At 40.5% G+C, this 26,420-nt stretch overlaps 1 protein-coding gene across 1 annotated transcript; it reads left to right on the forward strand.

Moving 5' to 3' along the window:
• The first annotated feature begins 64 nt into the window (after positions 1–64).
• Positions 65–25,090, forward strand: LOC118114036 (NIPA-like protein 2). The gene is made up of 11 exons (XM_035164228.2): positions 65–342; positions 8,649–8,717; positions 9,806–9,974; positions 16,451–16,510; positions 17,723–17,844; positions 20,646–20,742; positions 20,999–21,134; positions 21,417–21,505; positions 24,340–24,403; positions 24,506–24,603; positions 24,788–25,090. The coding sequence occupies exons 1-11, from the start codon at positions 274–276 to the stop codon at positions 24,892–24,894; spliced, it is 1,080 nt and encodes a 359-aa protein (XP_035020119.1). The 5' UTR covers positions 65–273; the 3' UTR covers positions 24,895–25,090.
• Positions 25,091–26,420: the final 1,330 nt, after the last annotated feature.

The following is a 26,420-nucleotide window of genomic DNA, read 5'->3' on the forward strand; positions in this document are numbered from 1 at the left end:
AAACAATATCACCTGTTGTGACTTTGGGGACCCGTACTACACAACTTCCTCAATTGAACATCCATTTTCCCGAGTCCATTGAAGGCATCACAAACTCCTGCTATACATGCGACACAACTGAGGAACTTTTCGCTCCTGAGTTTCCTCTCAGGCGTCAGGACGTGGGACGCGGGGGACGAGATGAGGTGGGAGACAGCGGACAGAGATGTGAAGCGAGAGTAGGAGTTTCGCCATAGAACAATATTACTTCACTTATTGCTCGACAAGGAAAACATGGCGAATTCGAGCTCTCCTCAAATGCCCTCCGCTCACCGGGCGGACATCCTGGAAAACCCCCTGCGGGTAAGTTTGTTTCAGACAAGTTTCACATCCGATCTGTAGGTTGGCTCACTGAGAGAAGTGTTGTCTCCAGCACAGCAGGCGTCATTTCACAAGTTGTGGAACAGTAACAAAAAAGGATATTTGTTTTAAGATAAGATATAGATATACTTATAATAGTGTAATATAAGTAAAGCAGAGTTGCACGAGGATGTATTTGTGCAGTATGTATAAGGAGATATTTAAATAAACATATACATACATGCATATACAGACTGATACACACACGTATCCATTCAAAAGAGGGTTATCTATTAAATAATAATAACAATCCAATGATTAAATGTAAACATGCCAGGGCAGGTCTATTTGGTTGTTCCCTTGCTCACTCAATTCGTCATGTTTAAGCTGTTAAGCTTCCCTGCAGCAGTTAAACTCTACAGAGAGATGAGGAACATTTCCTTTTCTTTTATCTCTAAACTTGGAGCTTCTCCGCCTGGACCTTATTTAGAGCTGGACGTTAAGCACACTGTCCACGACGAGATTAATTTAGCCTCTTAAAATCATCTTAGAAGAGAAAACATAACCTCATGCAGCCTCCAAAGCTTTTTGGGTAATGAGCACTAAGTGTGGATGAGGGAGCCAGGCAGGCACAGAGATCTATGGTTGTTAGCACCTGTCAGGACTGTTTTCTAAAAGGGAATATGGCTAAATCCCTGTGTTGTAAATTGAAAAAAAACATTTATTCTAAACTTAAAACTTTGCAAACTGTACTTTCTGAGGCTGGGTGTGTGGGCTGTGTGCATGTCGGCTGGTGTGTGTTAATATAATGTGTGTGTGCCTTCAGTACTCTCCTGCTATGTGTGTCCTCTGCCCTCCTACTGTTATGCATAGTCACATTTTCCTCATGCTCCTCTTCCCCCTGTCAGTGATTCTCCCATGTTTTGTCTAAGTGACATTACGAGCAGAGGCACAGAGACAGGGAGCGAGCGAGAGAGTACAGAGGACGAATGAGAGGCGTGAGTAATGAGTAATGGCCCATGGGTGGGTTGGTAGAGAATAGATCTACTGTAAGAGTACTGAACAGCTGGCCGATGGTCCCAGCTCCTCCTCTGTACAAAGCTACCGTCTCAGAGACCATCCCGACATCAGGCGGACAATATCTGTCTGTCTTACACTTTGCTGCCTTTCAATGTTTGCATGGGTGTGACATGTTTTGAGAGCTTATCCCATCAGTTGCCCAGTTACCTTTATAAAGCTGGTTTTGCTGATCCATGCAAACAGTTGATGATGACAGGAAATAAAGGAAGAGTCAGATCTAGAATTACATGTAGAGCTCTTCTGTGTGATTCAAGCTGTGGGGGTTCATGCTCACACTATAAATCTGTTTAGTCAACCCTGTGAACATTATCTTAAAATCTAACCCTCTCCTGCCTTCTGGCTATAATTTGATCTAGCCACCAAGACATTTCATAAATACAAAACAACTCTTGTTACTGCAAATACTTTTCTGTGACATAAGAATCGACTTATTCCAGAAAACACTGTCTGTATGTGGAACGCTTACCTCGGGAGCCGTTCATCTTATTGGCTTCACACAAGGAACGTGTATTGTTAAGGCCCCAAGGAAGTGCAGTGATTAGGTTGGTGCAATTTGGACACATGATACGTTCAATATTAATAAAATATGAATAAATGGGCCACCAGTGCTCTGTAGCAGCGGCGACTGGGACAACAGCTCATTCACAGCAATGGCAACGACAAGTTATTCTCCACTTCGAGGTTCTGCGTACTGAATTGACCAAAGACTGAGTCCAGCAGCCGTTCTTTACTTGTCGCAGCTCAATTTCTGCAGGTCACTTTTACAGTTTCAGTAAAAACAGTCTAGAAATGTAGATGTAGATGAAAAATGCTGCGCTTTTCAAAAGAAAATGACAAACACATTTCTTGATGTTAAAGAGAAGCCAGTGTGGCTAGTTTGTGGGAACACTCACACAATGATGACATAGGCAAATCTCAAGCATCATTCCAACAGGTTTCCAATAGAAACATGCAGCTAGTCTGGATGAGTTGCATGGACAAATGTGCTTGGATAAAGTCTGATCAAGTCATGTGTGGTACTACCAAAGGGGAGGATTGTTGTTTTGGTTAAAACCAGCTGTGGGTAGTATCATGATCACTACCATCTGACAGATCATCAGACGCCAAAGAGAAGCAACACTAGTTCACTAATTTATATGACTTACAAAGGATTATATAAAAACTTTATTAGCATTTGATTGGAAAAAGCTTCCCCACCTCTGCCTTTATCAGTTTTGTAGCACACTGTTTCTATTAGTGCAGAATTTGTTGTTTCCAAAAGAGGCGAAGGAGGTGGGTGATGGGAGACTGTACAGCTAAAAATAATTGTTGAGCAGAAGTACTTCTTCAACAAACTAAGCCATTGTATCATACTGTTATACTTTCTTATATTTCATGTTTTTCCTAATAGCAGAGGGGCCTGAAGCTTATGTTGGTCAATCAGGTCATCTGATGATTTAGCAATTTAAGGTTCAGTGTGTAGAATCTACTGGTGGAGTTGCATGTTGCAGCTGAATACCCCTCACCTCCCCCTCCCCTTCCAAACAAACACAGAAACTGCGGTAGCCTTTCAGTTGTCATAAAAACTCAAAAGGTGTTTAGTTTAACCAGTCCGGGCTACTGAAAAAAATGTGGTTGCCTCCATAGAGAGGAGCCGCTCCCGATGTAAATACAAAGTATTCAACTATAAAGGGCCCATTCTATGGTAAAGAAAACAACAATTTGTACAATTTAGATGAAACACACTACTGACAACATAACTAGCATTATTTTATATTCAATTTCTGCCAAAAGATCCATTTCACCTAAATCATCCCTGGTCCTTTCAGTCCAGAGTAACTGTTTTCCACAGTTAACAGATTCCCATCTTAATAGCTGTGGGGATTTATCCTACCCAGCAGATTGAAGAAATATATTGGCTGACCTCCTTGCTCACAGTCAAAGTGCCATCATAAGATCAAAATGTACAACTCATATTCAAGAGACAGTATATGAAAGTTCCATGGGGATTTGGCCACAAATCATTTGCTAAGTACAATCTTGCCCCTAGGGCAATAAATCATTTCCCGATTAATGATAGCGTTGCTCTTTCTTTTCTTAACCTAACTACTTGTGATACTGAGAATGGCAAGGTATGCTCTTCATGATACACCTCTCCATTTATGTTAGACACTGTCTTTTCCCTGAATTTTGTAAATATTGTTATTTTGTTGACGTGCTATGCTGTCCATCCTGGGAGAGGGATCGCTCACTTGCAACTCTCTCTCTCTCAGGTGTCCACGTTTTTTTCCTCAGTCGTCAAGGGCAAATTGTGATTTATTTATTCTCTCTATCCTGGTTTCCTCTATCATTGTGTAAGCGCTGACACTCATCATGTCCATGTGTCTTCTGTACCCACCAAACCTGAGCAGAAACTGAAAGGCTTCATCCAGAGATTAGCCCATCCCAGGGAGGGACAGATCCCCATTGTCAGTGGACACAAAGGGCCATGCTGTCTGTCCGTCTGTCTGATGGTCAGTTTGTCCTATAGTGATGAGGAGGAGGGTTAGTGCTGTCAGTCTCCCAGTCAGCTATCAGGACCATTCAGGGTTGTTTTTTACTTCCGTTGTTTAAATTGATTGATGCTGGAAATGTCCACTTTGTTTGTAGTTGGGCTTAAGTTATGGAGTTTTGTTCTCATCTAGTGATCACTAGAAGAATTGTGTGTGCAGAGTTATACATGCACCTTTATGGGGATGATATTCTTGCAAAGTCAGATGTAGGGATGAGGATTAAGGTCACAGTAAAACTCCTACTAGCATACAGTTGTGATGTGTGTGTTTGTGTGTTCATGAAACGTACGCCTTCCAGTTTTTACACTTTGATGGTTAAAAATTCCATTACTCTTGTTAAGGGGTAAGGAGCTTGTTAAGCCCTATGAGACAAATGGTAATTTGTGAATATGGTCTATGCAAATAAAATTAAAAACTACAGTATTCTTCCACAGGACAATGAACAAAAAACTCAACTTGACCCTGTTGATTCAGCGAGTGGAATATGTCTTTCAACTTATCAGGATGACCCGTCACAGTACAGTGAAGTTTAATAGCAAAGAAATGCCAATAAGATAAGATAAGATGACACTTTACCATTAGAATGCTCTTCCTAAGTCATTCACTGTTATACACAAAAAACATATAACCAAACACCAAAGCAAATACATATACACACTTATTGCATCACGCGTTATTAATAAGTGGCTACATTTAAATTTAAATTATTACTCCTTATAATAATATATATGCGACGGCTGTGGCTCAGCAGGTAGAGCAGGTCGTCCAATAATCAGAAGGTCGGCAGTTTAAGCCTCATTTTCCCTATTCTGCGTGCCAAAGTGTCTTTTGGCAAGATACTGAACCCCCAAATTGCCCCTGTAGGATAGATCTTACTAAGAGAAAGTACTGCACATAGATGCACTGTACATTTGTGTGTGAGAATTACAAAACTGTACTGTAAGGCGCTTTGATTGGTCATCAGGACTAGAAGAGCGTTTTATAAATAGAGACAATACATTTAGTGCTCTGGAAGTGAGCTCTGCAGTCCGAGTTCTGCAGTCTGTTCAGTCGAGCCTATGGAACTCTTAATCATCTCATAACGCGTCAGAGGTGAAATCTAAAGTAGTAAACACACAAGTACACTGCAACACAAGGGGCCTTGTGTTGTGGAGTCTCTTGCTTTCCTTTGGTGAAGTGTTCAATGTTTGCTAAGTAAGCTGACAAGCCAACGGCACACCCAGTGTACCGGCCTTACCCACCTCGACTGCTTTGTTTGCTCTTCCTGACAGGAAATCTCTCTCTCTCTCTCTCTCTTTTCTCTCTTTCTCTCTCTCTCTCTCTCTCTCTCTCTATCACTCTCACTCTCACTCTCACACTCCGTTGAGTGGATTCATCTCACTCGTGGGTCCTGCTGTGACCACCCGCAATGAAAGTGGTGCAAACACTCTGTCTTTTCACCAACACTGAGACAACATACAAACAAGCCAAAAAAGCCAATAGTAAACTGTAAGTAGGCTGAATTTACTTGCTGGTAAGTGATGAATGATGAATGAATCCAGTAAATGGTGAGATGAATCCCTTCTCACACTTTAAATTGCTTCATTTCCTGCGTGAGGTCTGTTGAATTAACTATCCTCGGGCTGTACATCCACCACCTTGCACTGTTGATATACAGTTTTCTTCCCTCCCTATCTCTCTCACACACCTCATTCTGCCCACTGGCGCCTTTCAGCATTAACCAGCAGCCTCCTTGTGAGCTCAGTAACAGCAAAGCAGCGGACCAGTTGCACTCTGTCCTGTGAAGCTTGACAAGGATATTGATCTTGGTTTAGAGAACAGACCACAGCTGGCCTGAAGGATGACGCTGTCTGTCTGATCTTGAATTACAACATCTCTTACAGTCAGCCCACCACACATACTCTGTCTCTTTTTCTGTGTCTGTCTGTCTGCTTCAGTGTTTAAGGATGGAGTCCGTCATTTCACACCCACACACATACACTTTTTTTTTACCTTCATCCAATATTAGTCCCCAAGGAATCTCATCATCAAGTCGCCCAGCAATAATAATAATATATAGCAAACTGTACTTTACTCTAGCTTCTTTTTTCTTAGAATGAGCTTTGGTTTTTAGTTCATGACTATAAAAGTATGATATAATAATGATAGAGATGCTGATGTGCTCCGACATTGTGATTCGACATCTGGATTGTGTTATAGTGATCATCTTCTGTGTTTGGAATCTGGAGGAATTCATTTCCCCTCCATTCATTGTGGTTTCATTTGATCACTGTGCTGTTGTATCACATTGTCAACAATATGCACATTATTGACAATAACCTACTGCCTACTTTATCTCACTGAATAGACTGAACCTGAGAACACATCTCTCTCTCTCTCTCTCTCTCTCTCTCTCTCTCTCTCTCTCTCTCTCTCTCTCTCTCTCTCTCTCTCTCTCTCTCATCAATAAATCTAATTTTAATTGTATAGCCCATATTCACAAATCAAAATTTGTCTCATAGGGCTTAACAAGGTGCGACATCCTCTGCCCTTAACCCTCAACAAGAGTAAGGAAAATCTAGAAACCTCAGAGAGAGCCACATGTGAGGATCCGTGCAATAGATGCCACATGTAACTGAGAACATCAACAAAACAACAACATTTACAACATTGATTAGAAGAAACCGTTTGTAAGTGTAAGTGTGTCAATGTTTAAAGTATTTTTCCATTAGAGCTCCAGCTCTCTCCTCTTTCTTGCTGTGCCTCATATCCCTCTGTTTTACCTCCCATCTTTGTACATCCCCTTTATTTTCCCCTCCAACCTCAATCGCTCTCATAATTCTCCTTCAAGACATAAACACGATAGATGTGCTTGGCTGTTGTTACTAGTTTTCCCGTGATTGAATTTCTTTCTTTAGGTTTTCATAATTTAATTTCCACCCCCGCTGTGTACTTTCATTTCTTTGTAAAACTTTGTCCGCCCACAGCCACTGGTACGTTTATGACCTAAAATTAAATTTCATCTTGGCAATAATTTTCCAAGCATATGGAGGGAAGCAGCTCTATATTCTAGAAACACTTAAAGCAAATGGATCTTGTTTCTCCTTCCATCAGTTGAACACCATGAATTGCTGCTGAGAGTTGGCTAGAAAAAGACGCCCATATTATCTTTACCTGATATTATAGGGAGCCCATGATGATGTGTAAGTTTTCAAAAATGAAATAATAAGAGTCTTATTCAAGGCATTTTTGGATGCATCATTTGTCAAGACCTTCACATACATTTGTAATGAGCGTCGATCAGTCGGTCTACTTCTTCAATCCAGACTGACATGTCTCAACATTTGTCATAAAAAAGCTGTACAGACATTCATGGTCACCAGAGTATGAAGCCCCTGATTTTGGTGATCCCTTTCCAAGTAGCAAGGTAAGGGATCATGTTTCAAATATAAAACGAACTAATGTGATGTATTACTATGAAATATTAGTGGCCATGTTGAATCAATCAATCGATCAAATTTTCTTTGTATAGCCCATATTCACAAATCACAATTTGTCTCATGGGGCTTCAACAAGGTGCAACATCCTCTGCCCTTAACCCTCAACAAGAGTAAGGAAAAACTACAACCTTTTAACAGGGGGAAAAAACGTAGAAACCTCAGAGAGAAGAAACATTTGAGGGATCCCTCAACAAAATACATCAACAAAATAAAAAAATATGTACTACATTGATTAGAAGAAAAATAAATCTGAGACTTTGAGAATGAAGTCGTAGTATTATGAGGATAAAGTAATAATTTTAGCTATACTTAGCTATAGGTTTGGTATATCAGCACCACCATCAGGACTTTGAAAATATTGTGAAGAATAGACCTTCCTATTCTTTGAGGACGAGGACAAGTTTGGTTGTGACTGTACATTGTTGGGTACATCTGCATTATCATATTCAAAGGGTTTCATAGTTTCATAATGAGATTGGTTCAAGATTTTGGATCCAGAAGGAGTGAAACTCCCGCAAGCATAGGTTCTCCTTACTGCTTTTTTTTTGATTTACGAAAGAATTCGAACATAATAAACATTTTACCTGCGAAGTTGCCAGCCATCTTTGTCTTACTTTTATCTTGCTGATGTCAGAATTTAGCTGTGTGCTTTTGTACAGCATTACAGTGTGTACAATTATAAAAAATCCCTATAATTATTATAATTTCCTACTGGGAAACTTAAGTCTTTCCCTCATTACCAACTACTACTTTCACAATTCTGGCTGCATTGGTCCAGTTCCTTGACCAGAACCTTGCTTACAGTCTGTGTCAGGCTGTTTGTGTTTCTAAAGGTGTGGACCGCCCTGCACCAGCGAGGTGTTTTATATCGTGGGAGAATTAAGATGCTGAGGGAGTGTTTGTGTTTCTGCATATGTGTGTTAAATACCTGGGTCTGTTGTTATTGACTGCTTGTGAGTGTGAGTTTGATACAGTAATATTAACAATAGAGGCCTCTGATTACATAGGACACACACACACACACACACACATACACACACACACTTTGGTGCCGTTGAACAGAGCAACAGTGCAACAGTGCAGCAGTTTGGTCAGTGTTTATCATGGAAGTGACAGCTGGAGGGAAGACCTGCAGGGAGTATTTTGGGGTGTTTCTAATTGTTGTGTGACAAGTATCACATCGTCTCATCTTCCTTCTGTTTACTGTTTGTTTCGACAGACCTATCTCCTGGGAATCATCATCTCTATATGTGGGAACGTCGTCATCAGCATTTCACTCAACATACAGGTATGAAGTGCTGGAATCCAGCTGTACAGCAGACGCTCGGCACACAGCAGGCAATTAACGCCTGTACAGACTCCTTGTGCACTGCTGCACTGCTTTTCTCCGGACAGATTGCTCTCTCTTTAGCAAACTCTGTATGCATCCATCATGATTTTAGTGAATGAACATGCACATTCACTTAAATGTGAATGTGTATGCATGCATGTATGTGTGATCTGCTGACATGTTCAGAGAAGATATTGCACAGCACACAGCAGAAATGTTTGTGTATTTCATCCTAATAAAGCCTGTTTAAATTTAAGCTAACAGAAATGGATGTTTCAGCCTATTTAATTTATAATTGAACACTTTGATTGGCAACATATTTGTCCAATTATACAGTATATTCAAACAACACATTTTCTGGACTTATACAGATTATTCTAACAGTATATAAAGACTATTTTCAAGTGAAGTGTATATACTCTGAGCTACATGCTGTTAAATCATCAATCCAAGCCTTTTAGAGAATTTATGCAATTCGGTAACCCCAAGCATTGTAGCATTTAGCAGGCTGACAGGCTTTAGAGACTGTGGTTTAAAAACATAACTTGTCCAAAAGTATGATTTTTGTTCTACTGCACAATTCAGTGATTCCACAAAATACCAAAAGTATGTGATTAATTTACTTTCTGATTAGGCATGCAGGCTGTGTAAGACAGATTCAGAGGCAGCGGGACAACCTCAACTTAAAAATGCTGGAAAAAGTTGATGTTCATTAGCAAGTGTAAGCACTCAGAGATAGAACTGGAAATGTGTATTAAGTATAGACCTACATTTACATCTGCCCTGTAGCTTCCCACCTCATTGGCTTGCTTATTGTTATCATGGCTCTTCTGAGATGAACAGCTAATCAGCAGCGGGTGTTATGGTGCTTCAGCCACTGTAATCCTATTTTATCTCTTAAACAGATTATTTTTTTGTCAAACATTGTGTATGTTTCTATATAAATTATTAACAAATGTTTGAGTTTGTCTTGTGCAGCTACCCAGTCATTAGATCCACTTAATCTGAGTGATTCCTCTGGCTCCCGTTCCCTCTCTGTCTGACAGAAATATGCCCACGTCCGTCAGTCTCAGCGTGGCTCCAAGCCCTACTACACCTCTGTGATGTGGTGGTGCGGTGTGGTTCTCATGGGTGTTGGGGAACTAGGGAACTTTGCTGCCTACGGCTTTGCCCCAGCATCGCTCATAGCCCCACTTGGCTGTGTGTCTGTCATAGGTAAGTAAGTCCTACCCTTTCTGTCTCATACATTATCCATGCATGAAGGCAAGATGAAAGGTTGTTTCCTTGGGGAATGGCAGGCAGTGTTGCCATGTGAGGTGTGCTCTTTTTATTCTCATCCTGTCATAAATGGTTCTCTTTTTGCCATTTGTTTGCATTATGTGGGATATCTGAGAATAAAACTTAGCATAATGAGATGCACAAATCAGCTGAAAGTAAGAATCAATGTGTTTTATAATTAGCTTATAAATGAGCTATTTATATCTACATCAGGAACACCTCCAAATGGGGTCTTTGGATCTTAGGAAGCATCCAGGACACATTCTGGTGCTGACCACTTGTTTATCAGTTCATTCAGGACAGATGTTAATACCAGGACTGAAAGGGTTCTTCAGTAGCCAAGATAGGACAAACAAAACAAACACCTTGAACCTTTCAAACTGTCATCAGGAAAACATGGAGGTGTAAGGATTTCTCTAGTTTCTTTCACAAAATGCTCGATGGGTCCATATGTTAGGCCAGCTGTCTGTCTTTGTGTTGCAGTTAAGAAGTGACAATGCAAGTGAAGAAAATAATAATGAGGCAAACTGGCAGACTTTGGAGCACAAATCTTGTTGATAAGCAGTAAATAGTTTTCATTGTGAAGAAAAAAGCTAGTTATGACTGAAACTGTGAGAAACTGTGAGATGAAACTGAAGACAGAGAGACCCCACAGACCCAAGGGGAGATGTAAAGGGTCTGCTGAAGAATCTAGGCAGTCACTGACTGCAGAAAATATTAAATAGGATGATTTGTGTGACTTCATGGGTCTCTCTCTTTTTACTTTTAATCACCAAACATTTGGCCACTATGTGTTCAATATCTCCCACGCAGCTCTTTCTATGATTAAAGCTGAGACTTGGCACTTTAATGTCATATCCATTATGGTATTTCAAATTAAATGTGCTGAAGTACAGAGCCCCAAGAGCAGAAAAGGCACAACTGTCTAAATATGAGTCTGGACTGTACATTGATTTAATGCTACTTTACATGTGACCCATAAACAAAGCAGCGTCCACTTGTTTAAATCTTGTGTCCTCCAGATTAATGGATGGACCACTGTTAGTGGTTAATGGTTACCAGATTGACAAAAGACATATTTCCTTTTATCTGAATAATTCTCAGATGCCTGAAAATGTAATTCCAGCGACTTAAAAGCCACATTAGAGGAACATACAAGAACTTATGTTAATCAAGTGACAAATGGTATACATTCCCAGATTAGGAATCACTGATCTACTGAACACAGAAATAATTGACTGGGATTAATATTGTGTCATTCTTCTTTTTAAAGATGTATTTACCATGAGCAAATACTGCTCCTTGAACAGGAACTTAAAGGTCATGAGAATTACACATTGACACGTGTTGATCTCCTATCTGTGTGAAATCATCACTAAGTGATGCAACTGAGTCGACAAATACTCTTGACATTATGAAGATGTACCGCAGCCTACTCCAGAGATGATCATTTTTACAGTGTGAATTAAACTAAGCTGGATTCATTAGCAAATCAAAACAAAGCCTGCCTGGTTGTACAGCTGGCAGCTGCTCAGTGCAAACACAGGTTCAATATTGAAGAGGTTCATGTCTTACCTCCCGCCACCCATCAGTCATGCGCCAGAGGTGGTGGTGAGTCATGGATACTAATGACAGCTATTACCTCAACGCTTCACACCATTTTCCCATAGTCATGTTTTGAAAGTGGATAAATGGTTTGAATAAAGCACTGAACAAAGTAGTTGTGCATGTTGCTGTACTTTAGTGAGTGAGCAATTACTTAGAAATGGAACCATCTTTTGTCCGTTTTTACAATGTAAGATGTTTTCTATTTAAATTCACACTTAGATGTAAGGTAAGTTTGGATGGAAGAGGATTGTATTGTCTCATGAATCACTGATGACTCTCTTTGTCTCTCATCTTTCAGAGTAAAGAAAACAATATTCCTTTGTGCTATAACTACTGTGTAATGAACCCAAAGCCACAGGTAGTAACAATTGCTGTGCTCATTTCCATTCTTCTATCATTGCTATCCTTATTAAAACTAGCAACTGCTAGAGGCGAGGCCTGTGTTGAATTTGAGTATGCATGAATATATAATATGCAGCTGAAGTGTGTGTTGAAGAAGGAATGAAGCGGTGAGAGGAAGGTGAAGGAAGATGTCTGCAGCCATGACATGGTGTGTCGTCCTCACAGCGTATAACAGGAGCGAAGGGGGAAATGTGCAGGTTGCTGTGACTCCACCTCTCACCTCATGCTGACTCACACTTTATGCAAATAAGAAATGGTCTGTATTTAAATAGTGCTATTCTATTCTTGAAGACCATTCAAAGCACTTTACAGTACTTCTTTTGCCATTCACACAGTGTAACTATGAGCAGCACTTTTTATCTAACGTGGGGTTCAGTATCTTGCCCAAGATGGGGAAGACTGGGATCGAACCTCGGACCTTCTGGTTATGGGACGACCGCCCTCTTCCCTCAGCCACAGCCTGGTGTGTAGGAATATGCTGATCTAAACACAGACTTTGGCGCTGTTGTGCCTGTATTCTGTGTGAACTGTGTGTGGGTTCTGGTGGGGGCGGGGTGGGTGGGCAGACAGCAGGAGGCCTTGGGTGCGTAAACAAGAGGTGAGTAAAGCAGAAGAGAAAAAAGAGGATGGATGCTGAGAGCAAAAGACGGTGAGGTGAGAGGAGAGACACGAGAGGAGAGGAATGAAAAAAGACTACAGCTAGAGATATATACAGAATAGAAAGAGGAAGAAGAGGAGTCAAAGGTCAGGATCGGGAGCGCAGACAATGCTGCTGTCATCTGCCTGTCCCTGCATGTCACACTGGCACTCCAACCCTCCACTGGGAGCAATTACTGCTGTCCCCATCCACAGAGCCCATCGATCTCTATTAGGAATGACAGCATCATTCCAGGTGCTGTGGTTTGGAGCAGAGCATCAGATTCTCTATCATCCCATGCAAAAGAGGAGGGAAGCTGGCAAGGTGAAAAAACGTATACAGAAAGCAGATTCATACATTGCATCAGCATCACTCACAGATGTCAGTTGGAAAAGATTTCCGGGTGAAGTTGTGTTACAATTTCAATCAATCAATCAATCAAATTGTATTTGTATAGCCCATATTCACAAATCACAATTTGTCTCATAGGGCTTTAACAGGGTGCGACATCCTCTGCCCTTAACCCTCAACAAGAGTAAGGAAAAACTACTAAAAAACCCTTTTAACAGGGTAAAAAGAAGTAGAAACCTCAGAGAGAGCCACATGTGAGGATCCCTCTCCCAGGACGGACAGAAGTGCAATAGATGTCAAGTGTAAAGGAGAACATCAGAAAGATAAAGGTTTTAGCAGCATTGATAAGGGTAAACATTTTGAAGCATAACTGAAGGTCAGTGAATTGGTGGATTATTGTCAGTAATGGTCAAGTATCTGAGGAGAAATACTATATATCAAGCAGTCCTGCTGCAATCATAGTCTATGGTCAGCTGCTATCAAGATCGGATGCCACTATAGTCCACAGTCATTGTCCACTGCCGCCATTAGGATCCATCATCAACTGCCACCTCGATCGTGGTCCACCACCATTATCAGATTCCAACACGATAAAGGATCCGCCATTATTATCATGATCAGCCAGCACGATACAGAATCCGCCATACTGGATCCACCATTACGATCTCTGATACGCGATCCACAGATCATAATCCACGATGTGACCACAGCTGCGGCCCTGGATCTGCGGACGATAAGGCAAAGGGACTCCGGGGAAGAAGTGAAGTCAGTAACATGTATTGATGAGATATTAATTTCTTTGATGTGATAACGATTGAGAAGAGGAAGGAGAAGCTGGAAAGAGAAGCTCCGTGTGTCATGTGTCCCCCGACCTTCTAGACCTATAGCAGCATAACTAAGAGCAGGTCTAAGACAAGCCTGGACCGGCTCTAACTATAAGCTTTATCGTAAAGGAAGGTTTTAAGCCTACTCTTAAACGTACAGATGGTGTCTGCCTCCCGAACTGAAAGTGGGAGATGATTCCACAGGAGAGGAGCTTGATAGCTGAAAGCTCTGCTGACAAGCTGCAGAGTCTTTAACGACTTACTGCTGGAGCCTGATAATAATGAATTACAATAATCCAGTCTGGATGTAACAAAGGCGTGGACTAGTTTTTCTGCATCTTTTTGAGAAAGGACAGTAGATCTTGGGTTTTAATTGCAATTGTTAGATTAAAATTTCATGAAAATACACATTCAATGTTGTTATACTTGTATTTCACAAATCTTGGCAAAAGTCCTGTACATCAACTACATGACAGCATACATCCATCGCTCAAATCACTTTGAAAGTGCAATATGTACAAGGTGATAACATTTCTTACTTTTACGTTTTTCTGGGAGATGACTGTCTGACATTTTGTGCTTTCATATGTTCATGCGTGTTCATATAATGCAGGAGTGTGTGACACGGTGTGTTTTCCCACAGCAAGGCTCCCTTTACCACACAACAGAGAAAGAACACGTAGAGGGGCAGCACTGATCTGATACACACACACACACACACACACACACACACACACACACACACACACACCGCACACACGCACACGTGCACACACGCACATGTGCACACACGCACATGCACACACACAACACCATAAATACCCAGGGCCAGTGACAGAACTGTGTACCCCAGAGGTTTCTGTCGACACATTTCTCATTTTTGTCAAGCCGCGTGAAGATCACTTTGTATGGAGTTGCTATGGTTACTTGTTAGATCCAGCCGGTTCCAGAGGCACATACAGAGTCCTAAATGTGTGTGCAAACATGGTTGCAGAATGAATATTTTACTACCCCTGGTATTCATCAGAGCACCAACGACATTCTTTGTAAACTTCTGTTTTGACAGTGATGTCCCTGCTGTCTCTTGTGTCCCCTGGAAGACACTATCAGCATCATGTTGCATATAGTTACAGGCATAGAGATGTCTATAGTAAATCTTTTCATCATTTAGCTGCACAGTCAGTGTAAACACTGTAAACATCCTGAGGACCTGTCTGTCATGCCTCCACACCACAGGAATCCCCATGAATGAGCTGTTCATGCTCTGTATCTAATCTCCTTACAATGGCAGCAGAACCTCTACACAAACTGCCTGCTGGCTGTCTGTCTTCTTCCAGCATTTTCCAGCTGCTTCTATTTTCAGTCTGCCTGTCTTTGTCTCAGTGCCATCAGCTGCACACCTGACGATGGGTATGGCTCACAACAGCTCGCCACAGTTGAGTCCAAGCGTCCCAACACATCTGCACAGCTGGCTCTGCTCAAATTTTGTTGTGAATGTACAACAACATGGCTCCAAAAAATAGTGTCAAATGCCACTCAGTAATGCTAAGTGTTGAGGACCTCCAACATGGCAGCCTCACTGCGTTATGTAAACCAACCTCCTCTCTGTGACAGGCTGCTGCCACTTTCATATCAGTTTGCCTCCCTGTCAGTCTGCTCTCTGCTTGTTTGTCTTGTAGTTTGTTATTCTGTCTCAGGCAGTTAGTCCACTTGTGTGGTCATCCATCTGTGTGTTGGCTTGTGTATCAGCACTGTCTGTCTGTCTGCATGCATATCCATCTCCAAATGCTGTCTGATCATTCACCTCCCCTGGTTCGACGCATGTCCTGGGGAGACATTAAGAAGACTAATCTGGGGTTTAGCTCATGTGAAGCTGATTACTTTCCAGCTTCGCAGTTTCCAACATGGATATTGATGAATGAGTTCATGAAAAATGAGGCATGCAACAGCATTTTGTCGTAATTTGATGTTGGTGTTATGAAATCGTAATGAGTTTTATGTATCTAAGCTCTTTGACAGATTTTCCTGAGCTGATCGAAATGAACATGTCAAGCACTGTGTGTATCAAGTGTACATGTATCAATTTATGTGGACATATATGCATCTCTAGTGTCAATGTGTGCACATGTGAATGAATGAATGTGTACACGTTTTGCTGTATTTAATTTCTGTATCAGTTAGTATGACAGTGATGTGCTCGCATTGCGTTGAAAATCTGATAACTCCTTATCCAATTATAGTATATACACTGCTGCAGTCTGATTGCAACACCATTGATGTTACTGTTATTTGTATCTGTATTAAGTCCATAATCAGACATTTCTAATGATTAAACTGACTTTTGCATTAAAATCAATCCTGAATATGAGGTTATAAAAAACAACTGAAAACAAATCTGTAGTCATCAGGAGACGAGCACTGATTGCTTTTATTCTGCAACTCAAATTGATGTTGTGTTGAGACTCTATTAAGTGTACCATCTTGTTATTTTTGATGTACAGTGTGGAGATATAATTGTGTTAGAGTACATATTATATTCTGTGTTTGCTGAAGGGCGACTAATTTAACAGGATTCTTTTTTCACTTTCCAGCCAGTGCTGTCATATCTGTGGTTTTCCTCAAGGAGATGGTGCGCCCCTCCGACATTGTTGGTAAGCAAATGTTTGGAGCCTCGAGCTGACGTGTTCTCTCACATTGCTGCTTTGACTTGTTACAGTTCAGGTGTTAATCAAACTTCACTTCTCAGATGGTCTCAGGTGCAAAACAAAACTCCTGTGACAAAGGAAACATGTTTCATTTTGGCTGAGAAAAGTCTGTAGCTGTTAAAGAAAGCGCACAATCTATTCAACTGACCTCTCTCAAATTGTTTTGTGAAAAGCTATTGTCTGCTGCTAAATGGCAGGGTTGTTATTGTTGCTACACTGATTACAACTGCTAGACTGGAAATTCATATCAGCACCTCACAGGTCTGCACATTGTTGGTTTCCAGGAGGAATCATTAGCATATTTTGTTACTCTTGTGTAATTGCTGAGTGACATTAGAAGCCACATATTAAAAACATTTGATTGAATGTTTGATTTATAAGAATCACTGAGAGCAAGGTTTTGCAGTAGCACCTGTCAGACAAAGGGTCAGACAAACCAACAACAGAATTAGGGTTATAACTGAAATGACAGAAAAAGATGATAACTGCATGTAACAACGTGTATCAATGACATTGGTAAATCTGTGAGTTTACCAAGTACAAGAGTGATCTGAAAAATGTATCTCTTATGCGGTACCAAAAAAACTCCCAATTTTTTTTCCAAGGTTTATTGCAAAGTCAGAATTTCTAAACAAATACTGCACATGAACGACACAAGGCATTGTGAATTTAAGTTAAGCTTGTGTTTCTAAAATCTAATTCACTCTGTCATTTGATGTGAAATTACCAAGATGTTTTTAACTGAGCATAAACATTTAATTGAATTTTAAAACTGTTGATTGATCTAAAATCAAATCCATGCATACAGTATTGTGCAGCCTTACTGGTGTAGTGTTGCTGCATTACCTCAGATAAATTCAAACCATGAGTAGTGAAATGTTGGAGGGGTGAGTCATGACCCATAAGGGGACTTACCCAGGAATTTTATTTCACTTTCTTCAACATTTCGATCAAAGGCATAGGAGAAGGGATTTAAGGTTTGACAGCAGCCGCATGACTGGCTGGAAGAGACTGTGGCAGAATCTGATTGGCCATTTAGAAACACCCACAATCAGCTGATTAATAGGCACAGAGAGAGTGAGAGAATTGGGGGAAAGTCTTCCAGATTGAACTCACGCTGAGCTTCATTACAACCTCTTTGCTTTCTGTCTTCCACAGGTGGCACCCTGGCAATAGCAGGAACGTATCTTCTGGTGACCTTTGCTCCCCACACTTTCACACACATCACAGCCCATCTGGTCCAGTACTATGTCATTAGCTGGCACTTCCTGCTTTACCTTGTATGTATCTTGACTGAGTTCAGTAATAGCTTGTATGGCATTTTCTTTTTTTCCTAGAGATACTGCTGTGTCCCCATGGGTCATTGTTGTGCTTTTAGCAGCACACAACTGAAATGTCATTACAGCTCTTGTCTTACTGTTAGTTAGCCTGTCCCCAATCTTGGAGTCCATCGGCTGATGATGAATTAGCCTCTGGTGGAAACGGCCAATATTTTGGGGCTTCCAGTGTAGACAGCAGATATCTGTCTTTTGTTCACCGTACACTGTTTACAGTCTGACTACCTTCATTTATCACACAAGTCCAATGTTTTTTCCACACAAAACATAAAAGGAAATGCTTTTTGTAGGTGTTTTAACTCTAAACAACATTTTGTCTAATCTCTTCCTGCCCCAAAATCTTGTCCCTCGCAAAAGGTTGTTCATATTCACATGTAGAAGAAGAAGATAAGCCTGTCCCAAACTGGAGCATTACTCTCACTGGTTAATTGTAACCAGACAAAAAAATGTATTTGTCTGCAGTAAAGAATTTAGCTGTAGCTGAATAACAGCCTGATTTATGTAGGTCATCCTTGCGGATGAAATATTTTTGGAGTTGCTTGGTGTTTGACCTCATATGGAAGAGCTCTGTCTGTTAAAACTAAAACTGTATGTTTTTACATTCAGTGTTAAAATAATTGCTCCCACCTAATGGTTTGCGAGTGCATTAACACTCACCCATGTGCTCTACTACTCCAAATTTGCCCAGGCAGGGATAGCATAAACATAGCCGTTACCATGGTGAAAAGATTTGGAACAGAGTACAGAGCAGAACCAAAGTGCTTCAGTATACATATCTCAAATGTGAACTCTAGTGTTTGTTGAAAAACACACCTTCGATGTTTATAAGGGAATATTTCAGCAGTGGAAGGTCATATCCTGCTGCTTTTCCTCTGATGCCACGACTCTCATGGTCGCAGCAGAGTGAGACAGGGTGCTCTGTATTTTCCACATTTCAGGTTAGACCTCCAGGCTAGATCACCAGTGCTTTGAGTAATTCAAGAGTGAAGAGAAGCCCTATTTTGTGCTGTAAAGTGCCACACCTGGCCTCAAATCCACTCAGCATCTGTAGCGTATTCCACGTCTGACATGTAGGCAGTTTCTCTACTTTTATAAACATGATATGTACAAAATTACAGCTGAAAAAAATCCCATGAGCAGGGACGTTGAAGGTCAGGCAGAGTTAGTGGTGCTAAGAGGAATGATGTATAACAACGTCCTTGATGCAGAGCAGCAGCACATTCTCTAAGTATTTCAGTATTATTTGAAGGGATGTAGGTTTATTCTTTATCAAAGGTGGCACCTTACTTTATCAACGTCACATTCTACATTTTCAGATAGGTTATGCAGAAAATGCACTGGAGGTTCCAAAAATGTAATCAAATATTATAAAAGCTGCTTCTATGCTACTCTCAAACGGTTACTCTAGACTAGGGGTCTTCAATGTTTTTCAGGCCAAGGCCCCCAAACTGATGGAGAGATGGAGCAGGGACCCCCTACTATATATATTGTATAAAATTGTGTTTTTATACACAATTTTAAGAGGTCCTCCTCTTTGTGTACAGGAGGCTTGGAGGGACAGGTCTAGGCTAGTCTTGTGCTGTGAGTGAACCGGTGCCCAGTTTGAGAGAGCTCCTGTGTGTCGCTGAATGTGTGCATTGCTGACTGACTGATAACGTCTTCTGCCTCCATTTATCCGTTCGCTACAATATGTTGGATTCATGTTAATGTGTATTTAAAGACATTTAAATTTGTGGGGAAAAAATTTTAAAAATATAAAAAATTGTCTTATCAACCAAAGATTTCACGAACCCCCTGTTGAAGACCTCTGCTCTAGAGAATTTAATGATATAAATCTTTCCACGTAAAAGTCTTTCCTTGCAGTTGCACCTCTTGCCAGCAGGAGGTGCCGCAGTCCCCTCAGCACCCCTACTTGCCTATAAGACACATGTTGATGGTTGTGTCACAAACTAAACACTAGAATGCTGTTGCATCAAAATTATTCTCAAATCTTGAATATTCCCTTGACTGCACAACCGATCATCTGCATCAAACCAGGCAGAGACTAGACTCAAACGACAGCAGCTCACTGGACGTGCGGGCCACTGGTGTAAACAGTGTGTCGGGTGGCAGCGCAATCATTATTCAGGCCACAGCATTTCCCTCAAGCATATTTCACAGTCCACTCCTAAATCTAGTCCTATTTGCTGAGCTGATGAAAACACACTTAGAGAAAATAAAACATCAACAAAAGAAAAGGAAAATGCAGACGGGTGGAGAGACAGACAGATGCTTTCACATTGAGATAGCCTTGTTGCCTCTGGCTGCAGTGATTGATGCTGTGGAAAGCGGTTTGCTGCACTTTTGGCAATGCATTGTGAATACTCATCAGCCTGCAGAGGAACAACCTCCATCAACTGTGGGATTAACTGTAGGTCGTGATTAATCAGAGAAATGGGAGATATTCATCACGGGTTCCTTATTATTTTCAGAGGTCAAACTAATATCAAATGATTTTTATCTGGAAGCACTTTAAAACTCTTTCTGATTCACTTACATTGTGTAAAGTGTTAAATGGTAAATTCATGGTGAATGGCCCATTTCTAAAAAGGATTAAATAAATAGTTAACATAGTTCTCTGTTGTATTTAAACACTGGTAACCCTGCCAGTAAAAGTACAATTCAAGTTTTTATTTTCTGAGAGAATGGCATTTGCAATAATGATTTGTGTAACCCCCTCTCCCTCTCTCGCACTCTCCCGACAGTTTATAGAGGTCATCATCTTTTGCATCCTGCTGTATCTGTACAAGAGGAGGAACATGAAACACATCGTCATTGTGATGTTGCTGGTGGCCCTTCTCGGTACGAACCAGTGAAAGAGTGTTTGAGGATTGGATTGAACCGTTTTAGGTGGTCAGAGGTTGTTTTGTTGCCTGGCTACCAAACATTTACCCATGCCTTCATTTCTATGAAGACTTGAGCATGACAGAAGAAAATATTTCATTACAACTCACTGAGAGATAAATTATCGCCTCCACAAATCAGCTTGAACCAGTGAGGAAGTTCTTTTTTGAACAACTAAATGATGAAGTGATGTGTGGCATCTGTGTTCCTGCAGCCTCTCTGACAGTCATCTCGGTCAAAGCTGTGTCAGGGATGATCACAGAGTCGATCAAAGGCCAACTGCAGCTCATATACCCCATCTTCTACGTAATGCTCGTTGTCATGGTCGCCTCCTGCGCCTTCCAGATCAAGTTAGTCAAGGTTTCCTATTTCGCTCTTTATGAGTACCTTCTTTTCTCTCTTTTTTATTGATGAAATCCCATGTTCGCCTCAAGCTAGATGCAACTTTGGCTTTGCAGTTCCTGGAAAAAAAGAAGAAAGTAATATATCTGGCATGGTTACATTGTACTCGCAGCACACCTACAGTGTTTCGATGGATGAATAGGCTGCTACGTGGGGCCGTCGAGTGACTCCTGGTGTAACCATGGTCATTGTATTCACTGCACCTCACAAATCTTCTCTTCTCTCCACAGATTTCTCAATCAGGCAATGAAAATGTTTGATGCCACAGAGGTGGTTCCGATCAACTTTGTGTTTTTCACGGCAAGTGCCATTGTTGCAGGTTTGTCAATCATTAATCTGTCATTTTCTGTGGGTTCAATGTTACTTGTTTAATTTTTTTGTGTAAAGGAAAACGCAAGTGATGCTCTGTATTTTTCTTTTTGTCAAAAAATCACACAAGAAGATGAATCTGTTTTGTTGCCCTGGAGAATATAATCTTATTAACACTGCCACTGTAGATTAAGTTGAATGCTCATCATTGTCTTGGTGTCACAAATACTAGCGAACCAGATATGTAATAATCTGCCACTGAAAATAGTATCTTGTGAACTGTTCATCTATTAGCTTCACACTTGCCATGTGTATTTGTAGTGGTCCGTGGAAGTGCAGTGTCGAATTTGTTGCAATTTGAACATGCGATACCCTAAATATTATCATATTATATTAAGTTTGAACAGGCAACCAGTGCTCTGTATCACTCAATGGGGGCAGGGCAGCTGTGGGCCGAGTTGAACATGTCCACAACCACAAAGTTTCAGCGCACAAACAATAAAAAGGTGACAGTATATTGTAGAACTGTTTGAGGAGGGCTCAATTCTGAAGTAGCTCCGCAGTCTTATCTCAGGTCAAGCAAACAGGCAGGTTTAGAATGGGTACTGCATTAGTCTAATAGTTCCATAAATCTCTGCCTGTCAGTCTGTATGAGGAATTCATATCTTGGGAACCATTCATCTTATCAGCTTCACACTTGTAACAATGTGCATTGTTTAAGTGTTTGCTGGGCGCAAAGTACAGTATAGAATTTGATGCAACTTGGACACGCAATGCTTTCAATATAAATAAAATTTGTATAAACAGGCAAACAGAGTCTTCCAGTCAGTGGCACCGTGCTAACAGAGTCCAACGTTCAATATTAATAAACATTGAATAAACAGGCAAACAGCGCTCTGTAGCAACTGTGGCTGGGACTCATAAATAAAAGTGACATTGTCGCATGGTGTGTTCATGACAATGGAAACAACAACGGATTCTCCAGTTTGGGGTTTTGCGTATTGAGTTAAGCTTAACCTAACTTTGAATAAACAGGCGAAACGGCTCCTTTTGCAGCAGCTGTGCCTGCAGCCGGTTTTTACTGCAGGTCACTTTTACAGTTTCAGAAAGAAAACTGCTACCAGCATTACCATAGGCTAAGCAAACAGACCATTCCAAACAGGCAGAAGTGGGCGCTGCAGTAGATCAGCACTAATTACAGTTCAGTCAGGAACACTTCGTCATGATTTAACCATTTATTGCACAAATGGGAATATGGTTGTCCTTGCTACGGTTGGCTCCATTCTTTGGATGCAAACACAGGCAAGCATATCATTAAAACATTTATGCAGGATAATGTTTTCAGTAATATGTAAACCTGTTTCCACTGTAACCATGAGTTTACATTGTTCTGTCAGTTAAACTTCTCAGAAACGATTCGAAAATGATGCTGAAACGACACACCAGTTAAACCAGTGTGCAGCCTTTCTGTGTCCTGAGAGCATCAGTATTTATGGATGTCAATTAGTAATAAGATGGACTACACACATTCTTGGTTTTGGTTATTTGATGGGATTTGTTGACAAAATATACAACACACAATATCAGCTATATCAATCAATCAATCATATTTCATTTGTATAGCCCATGTTCACAAATCACAGTTTGTCTCATAGGTCTTTAACAAAGTGCAACATCCTCTGCACTTAACCCTCAGCAAGGGTAAAAAAACTACCCCCAAAAAAAAACATTAAGAGGGGGAAAATAACGTGGAAACCACATGTGAGGAATCCCTCTCCCAGAACGGACAGAAGTGCAATAGATGCTTCGTTTAGCTGATCACATCAACAAAATGACAATATTTACAACATTGATGAGACAGCATCTAACATACATGGAGAGGTGTTTCAATGTAGTATTTGTACATAAGAAAATGTCAGACAGAGAAGAAGGGAGCAGTAATGACAGTAGTAATGATAGAGGTGTTGTCAGTAATGGTAGAATGTGTGAGTAGACATATTGTATATCTATTGTATATCCAAGTAATAATCCAACATCAGCTGCCACCATGATCCACAATCCACCATCACAGTCCTTATCCTTAAAGAACCGAAAGTACTCTCCAAAAATCACTGCAAAAGTTGAAATCAGTTCATGACCTCAATACAGTGGACCAAAATACACAGTCAAGATGGTGATTCACTCTTATGTGAACCACTTATGAGTTCTTGTACAGCAGATGCCCCACACTATTAATAGAAAGTGTGTTCTAGCAGGTCAGATCTTTGTTATCTTGTCAGTGATAGTGTTCCTTATTCAATCGGAGCAAAACAAGTTTTTCTAAAAAGCATTTTTGTATTAATGGGAAAATACACCTAAAACAGTCAATTACATTAAATGAATTTCCTTGTTTGTTATTCTTTTTGTGACTAGATAGCCCAACTGCCACTGACACGTCATTTCAAGCCATTTCCAGTCAGTTGAGTTTAATCAGAGAAAATGTTCCAGCAGTTCAACTGTAAACATCGGCTTTTGGTGTCAGTCTCTTAGAACGAAACAACTGCAGCATACATGAGGACAGAGAACTGAGCACAGGCAAAGCAAAAACAGAAACTGTTCCTTGTCAGGTTTTACAGACTGAAAAGGCTGTTGCAAGAAATAGATGTTGCATTGGATACAGTAAGGGGTAACCCTCCTCTGTAAGAGCCATACCCTTCAGTTAATACTTCTGTTATTAATAATGCTCATCCCACCGTATAATCTACTGAAGATTTTCAGGGCTACATTTCACAAATAGCACTAGAGATAATCAACATGTTCTGTTGCTCAGTGAAATGCATTTTAATGTGTTTTTCCATTTTGCAGGGATAGTATTTTACCAGGAATTTGAAGATTTGGCTTTACTCAACATTTTTATGTTTCTGTTTGGGTACGTATTCAACCGCACACCATTAACTGCATCTAATTGAAATGACATATTTACTTTTTTCATTACAAAATGATGTTAATCCCCTTTGATTCTTTCTTTCAGTTGTCTTCTGTCTTTCCTTGGAGTTTTCCTTATAGCCCGAAACAGGCCAAAGATAAAGCAACAAGATCGAAATTTTATCGCAATGGACAGGATCCCTGGTAAGTTTTTGATCAACTTTTAATCAGTTCTCTTCAAAGATATATATTGAGTATTGATCGGTGCATTGATTAGCCAGCATTGACAATATGACTGCCAGCACTGACCCTGGTCTCAACTGGCTGCTTATGTTTGCAGCCCTGGCAGCAGTGTCCACCTAATGAGCTGTGCTGTCTTTGTTCACAGGGGGAAGGCGCACAGACAAAGTACAGCCTGAGGCAAAGACTACGACATACGGATCCCTGGCAGCCAAACTCATGTGCAACAGAGCTGGAGAAACAGACGATTCATAGGACCAGCTCCATCTGTTGGGACTGTCATTTAGATTTGTGTGTGCAAACCTCTTGTTACTTAAATATTATCTCTATTTAAAGAAATAAAATGACAAATACCTACCAATAAAACATATGAATTATGCTTAACAACTGACTTTATTGGTCTTTGAGTGATCAGTTGTCAATAAACAAAGGCAAAATCTGACATTTCAAATGTCTGAAGTTTTGATGTCATTATGTTGTTATTTGAAAATAGAATGGCACTCCCCCCACCGAGGCCCCACAGTCTACTTCAATTCAATCAAGCTGCACCAAATTGAACACTTACAGATATCAGTTTCCTAAATATGCCAGATTTTTTAAATCTAGACCCATTAACTATTCCCTTAAAATCAGTCAAAATGTCTCAAATCTCACAATGTTAAAGAAAGTGATATCAAATTCCTGGATCGGCCTCCTGATCCAGGATGAAACCAAAGTTATCCCAGTCTAGTTTTTGTACTTTTGTGTAGTGCCCCCTTACCGTGCATCCTCAGTGATCTATCTGAAACTCAATTGTGCAAAAGTGCAGAAGATTTGAAAACAGAAGTAAACAATCCTTTGTGTAAATCTGAAGCACATTCACATCAAAGTGATATTAAGAGACTGTCGAATATGAGAAAGGTCACATGTTCAGACCAAGCCATACGGCGTTGCTGACTCCTTCTTTGTCGTGACTGAGCGCCGCCTCTTCCGCTTTATGTCGCCCATCCTCTTCAGCACTGCCCTGGTCATGCTGTAGCAGCGTAGATTACCACAGTGTCAGTGAATTGATTGACTCATTGTTTCAGTTTACATTTCTTTTTGATACTTGAGAGTTTTTCTCACTTGATGCTGTTGAACATGTTAGAGGCCTGGTATCTGCTGGTGGGTTTTGTCGAACCTGGTGCTTCTCATATAGGGCTTTAACTAATTATTATTTTTCATTATCTATTATATTATTATTATAATAGATTGATTAATTGAGTCAATTAAATAGTGAGAAACACACGTTTACATTTCCTGGAGCCCACAGTGGCATCAGCACATCCTTTTTTCATGCCGTTTTTTTCAAGAACACCAGCTAACATTCACATTCGAGAGGCAGGACCCAAGTTTATTTTCATCATGATTTAATAAATCAACGGTTTAACTTTCTGTTGAACAACATCAATTAATCAACTAATCCTTGCATTTACTTGTGCATGTTGCACCAAAATGCAAGTTTATGTTTGATTTAATAATTTCTTTGTGCCAATAAATAAGTGTCTCACCCAGAGCTGTATTCCTGTCAGAGTGTTGAAGTTTTAAAACAGTGAGAGAATAAAATGTTAACACAAACCTGACAAATGTCAAATATTTTGGCCTTGGAGGGACATTTAAATCTGTGTTCTGGAGTTCTGCTTCACTGCATTTCCCTCCTAAAACTACAAGTACTCAAAAACTGTTCTAACGTAAAGTAACTTTAGATAAAAGTTACTTGGTATTTTTAGAACATTCATCACGAATGTGACTTGATTTCCAGG

The sequence above is a fragment of the Hippoglossus stenolepis genome, chromosome 8 (genome assembly GCF_022539355.2).
Source record: "Hippoglossus stenolepis isolate QCI-W04-F060 chromosome 8, HSTE1.2, whole genome shotgun sequence".
In the NCBI taxonomy this organism is placed as follows: domain Eukaryota; kingdom Metazoa; phylum Chordata; class Actinopteri; order Pleuronectiformes; family Pleuronectidae; genus Hippoglossus; species Hippoglossus stenolepis.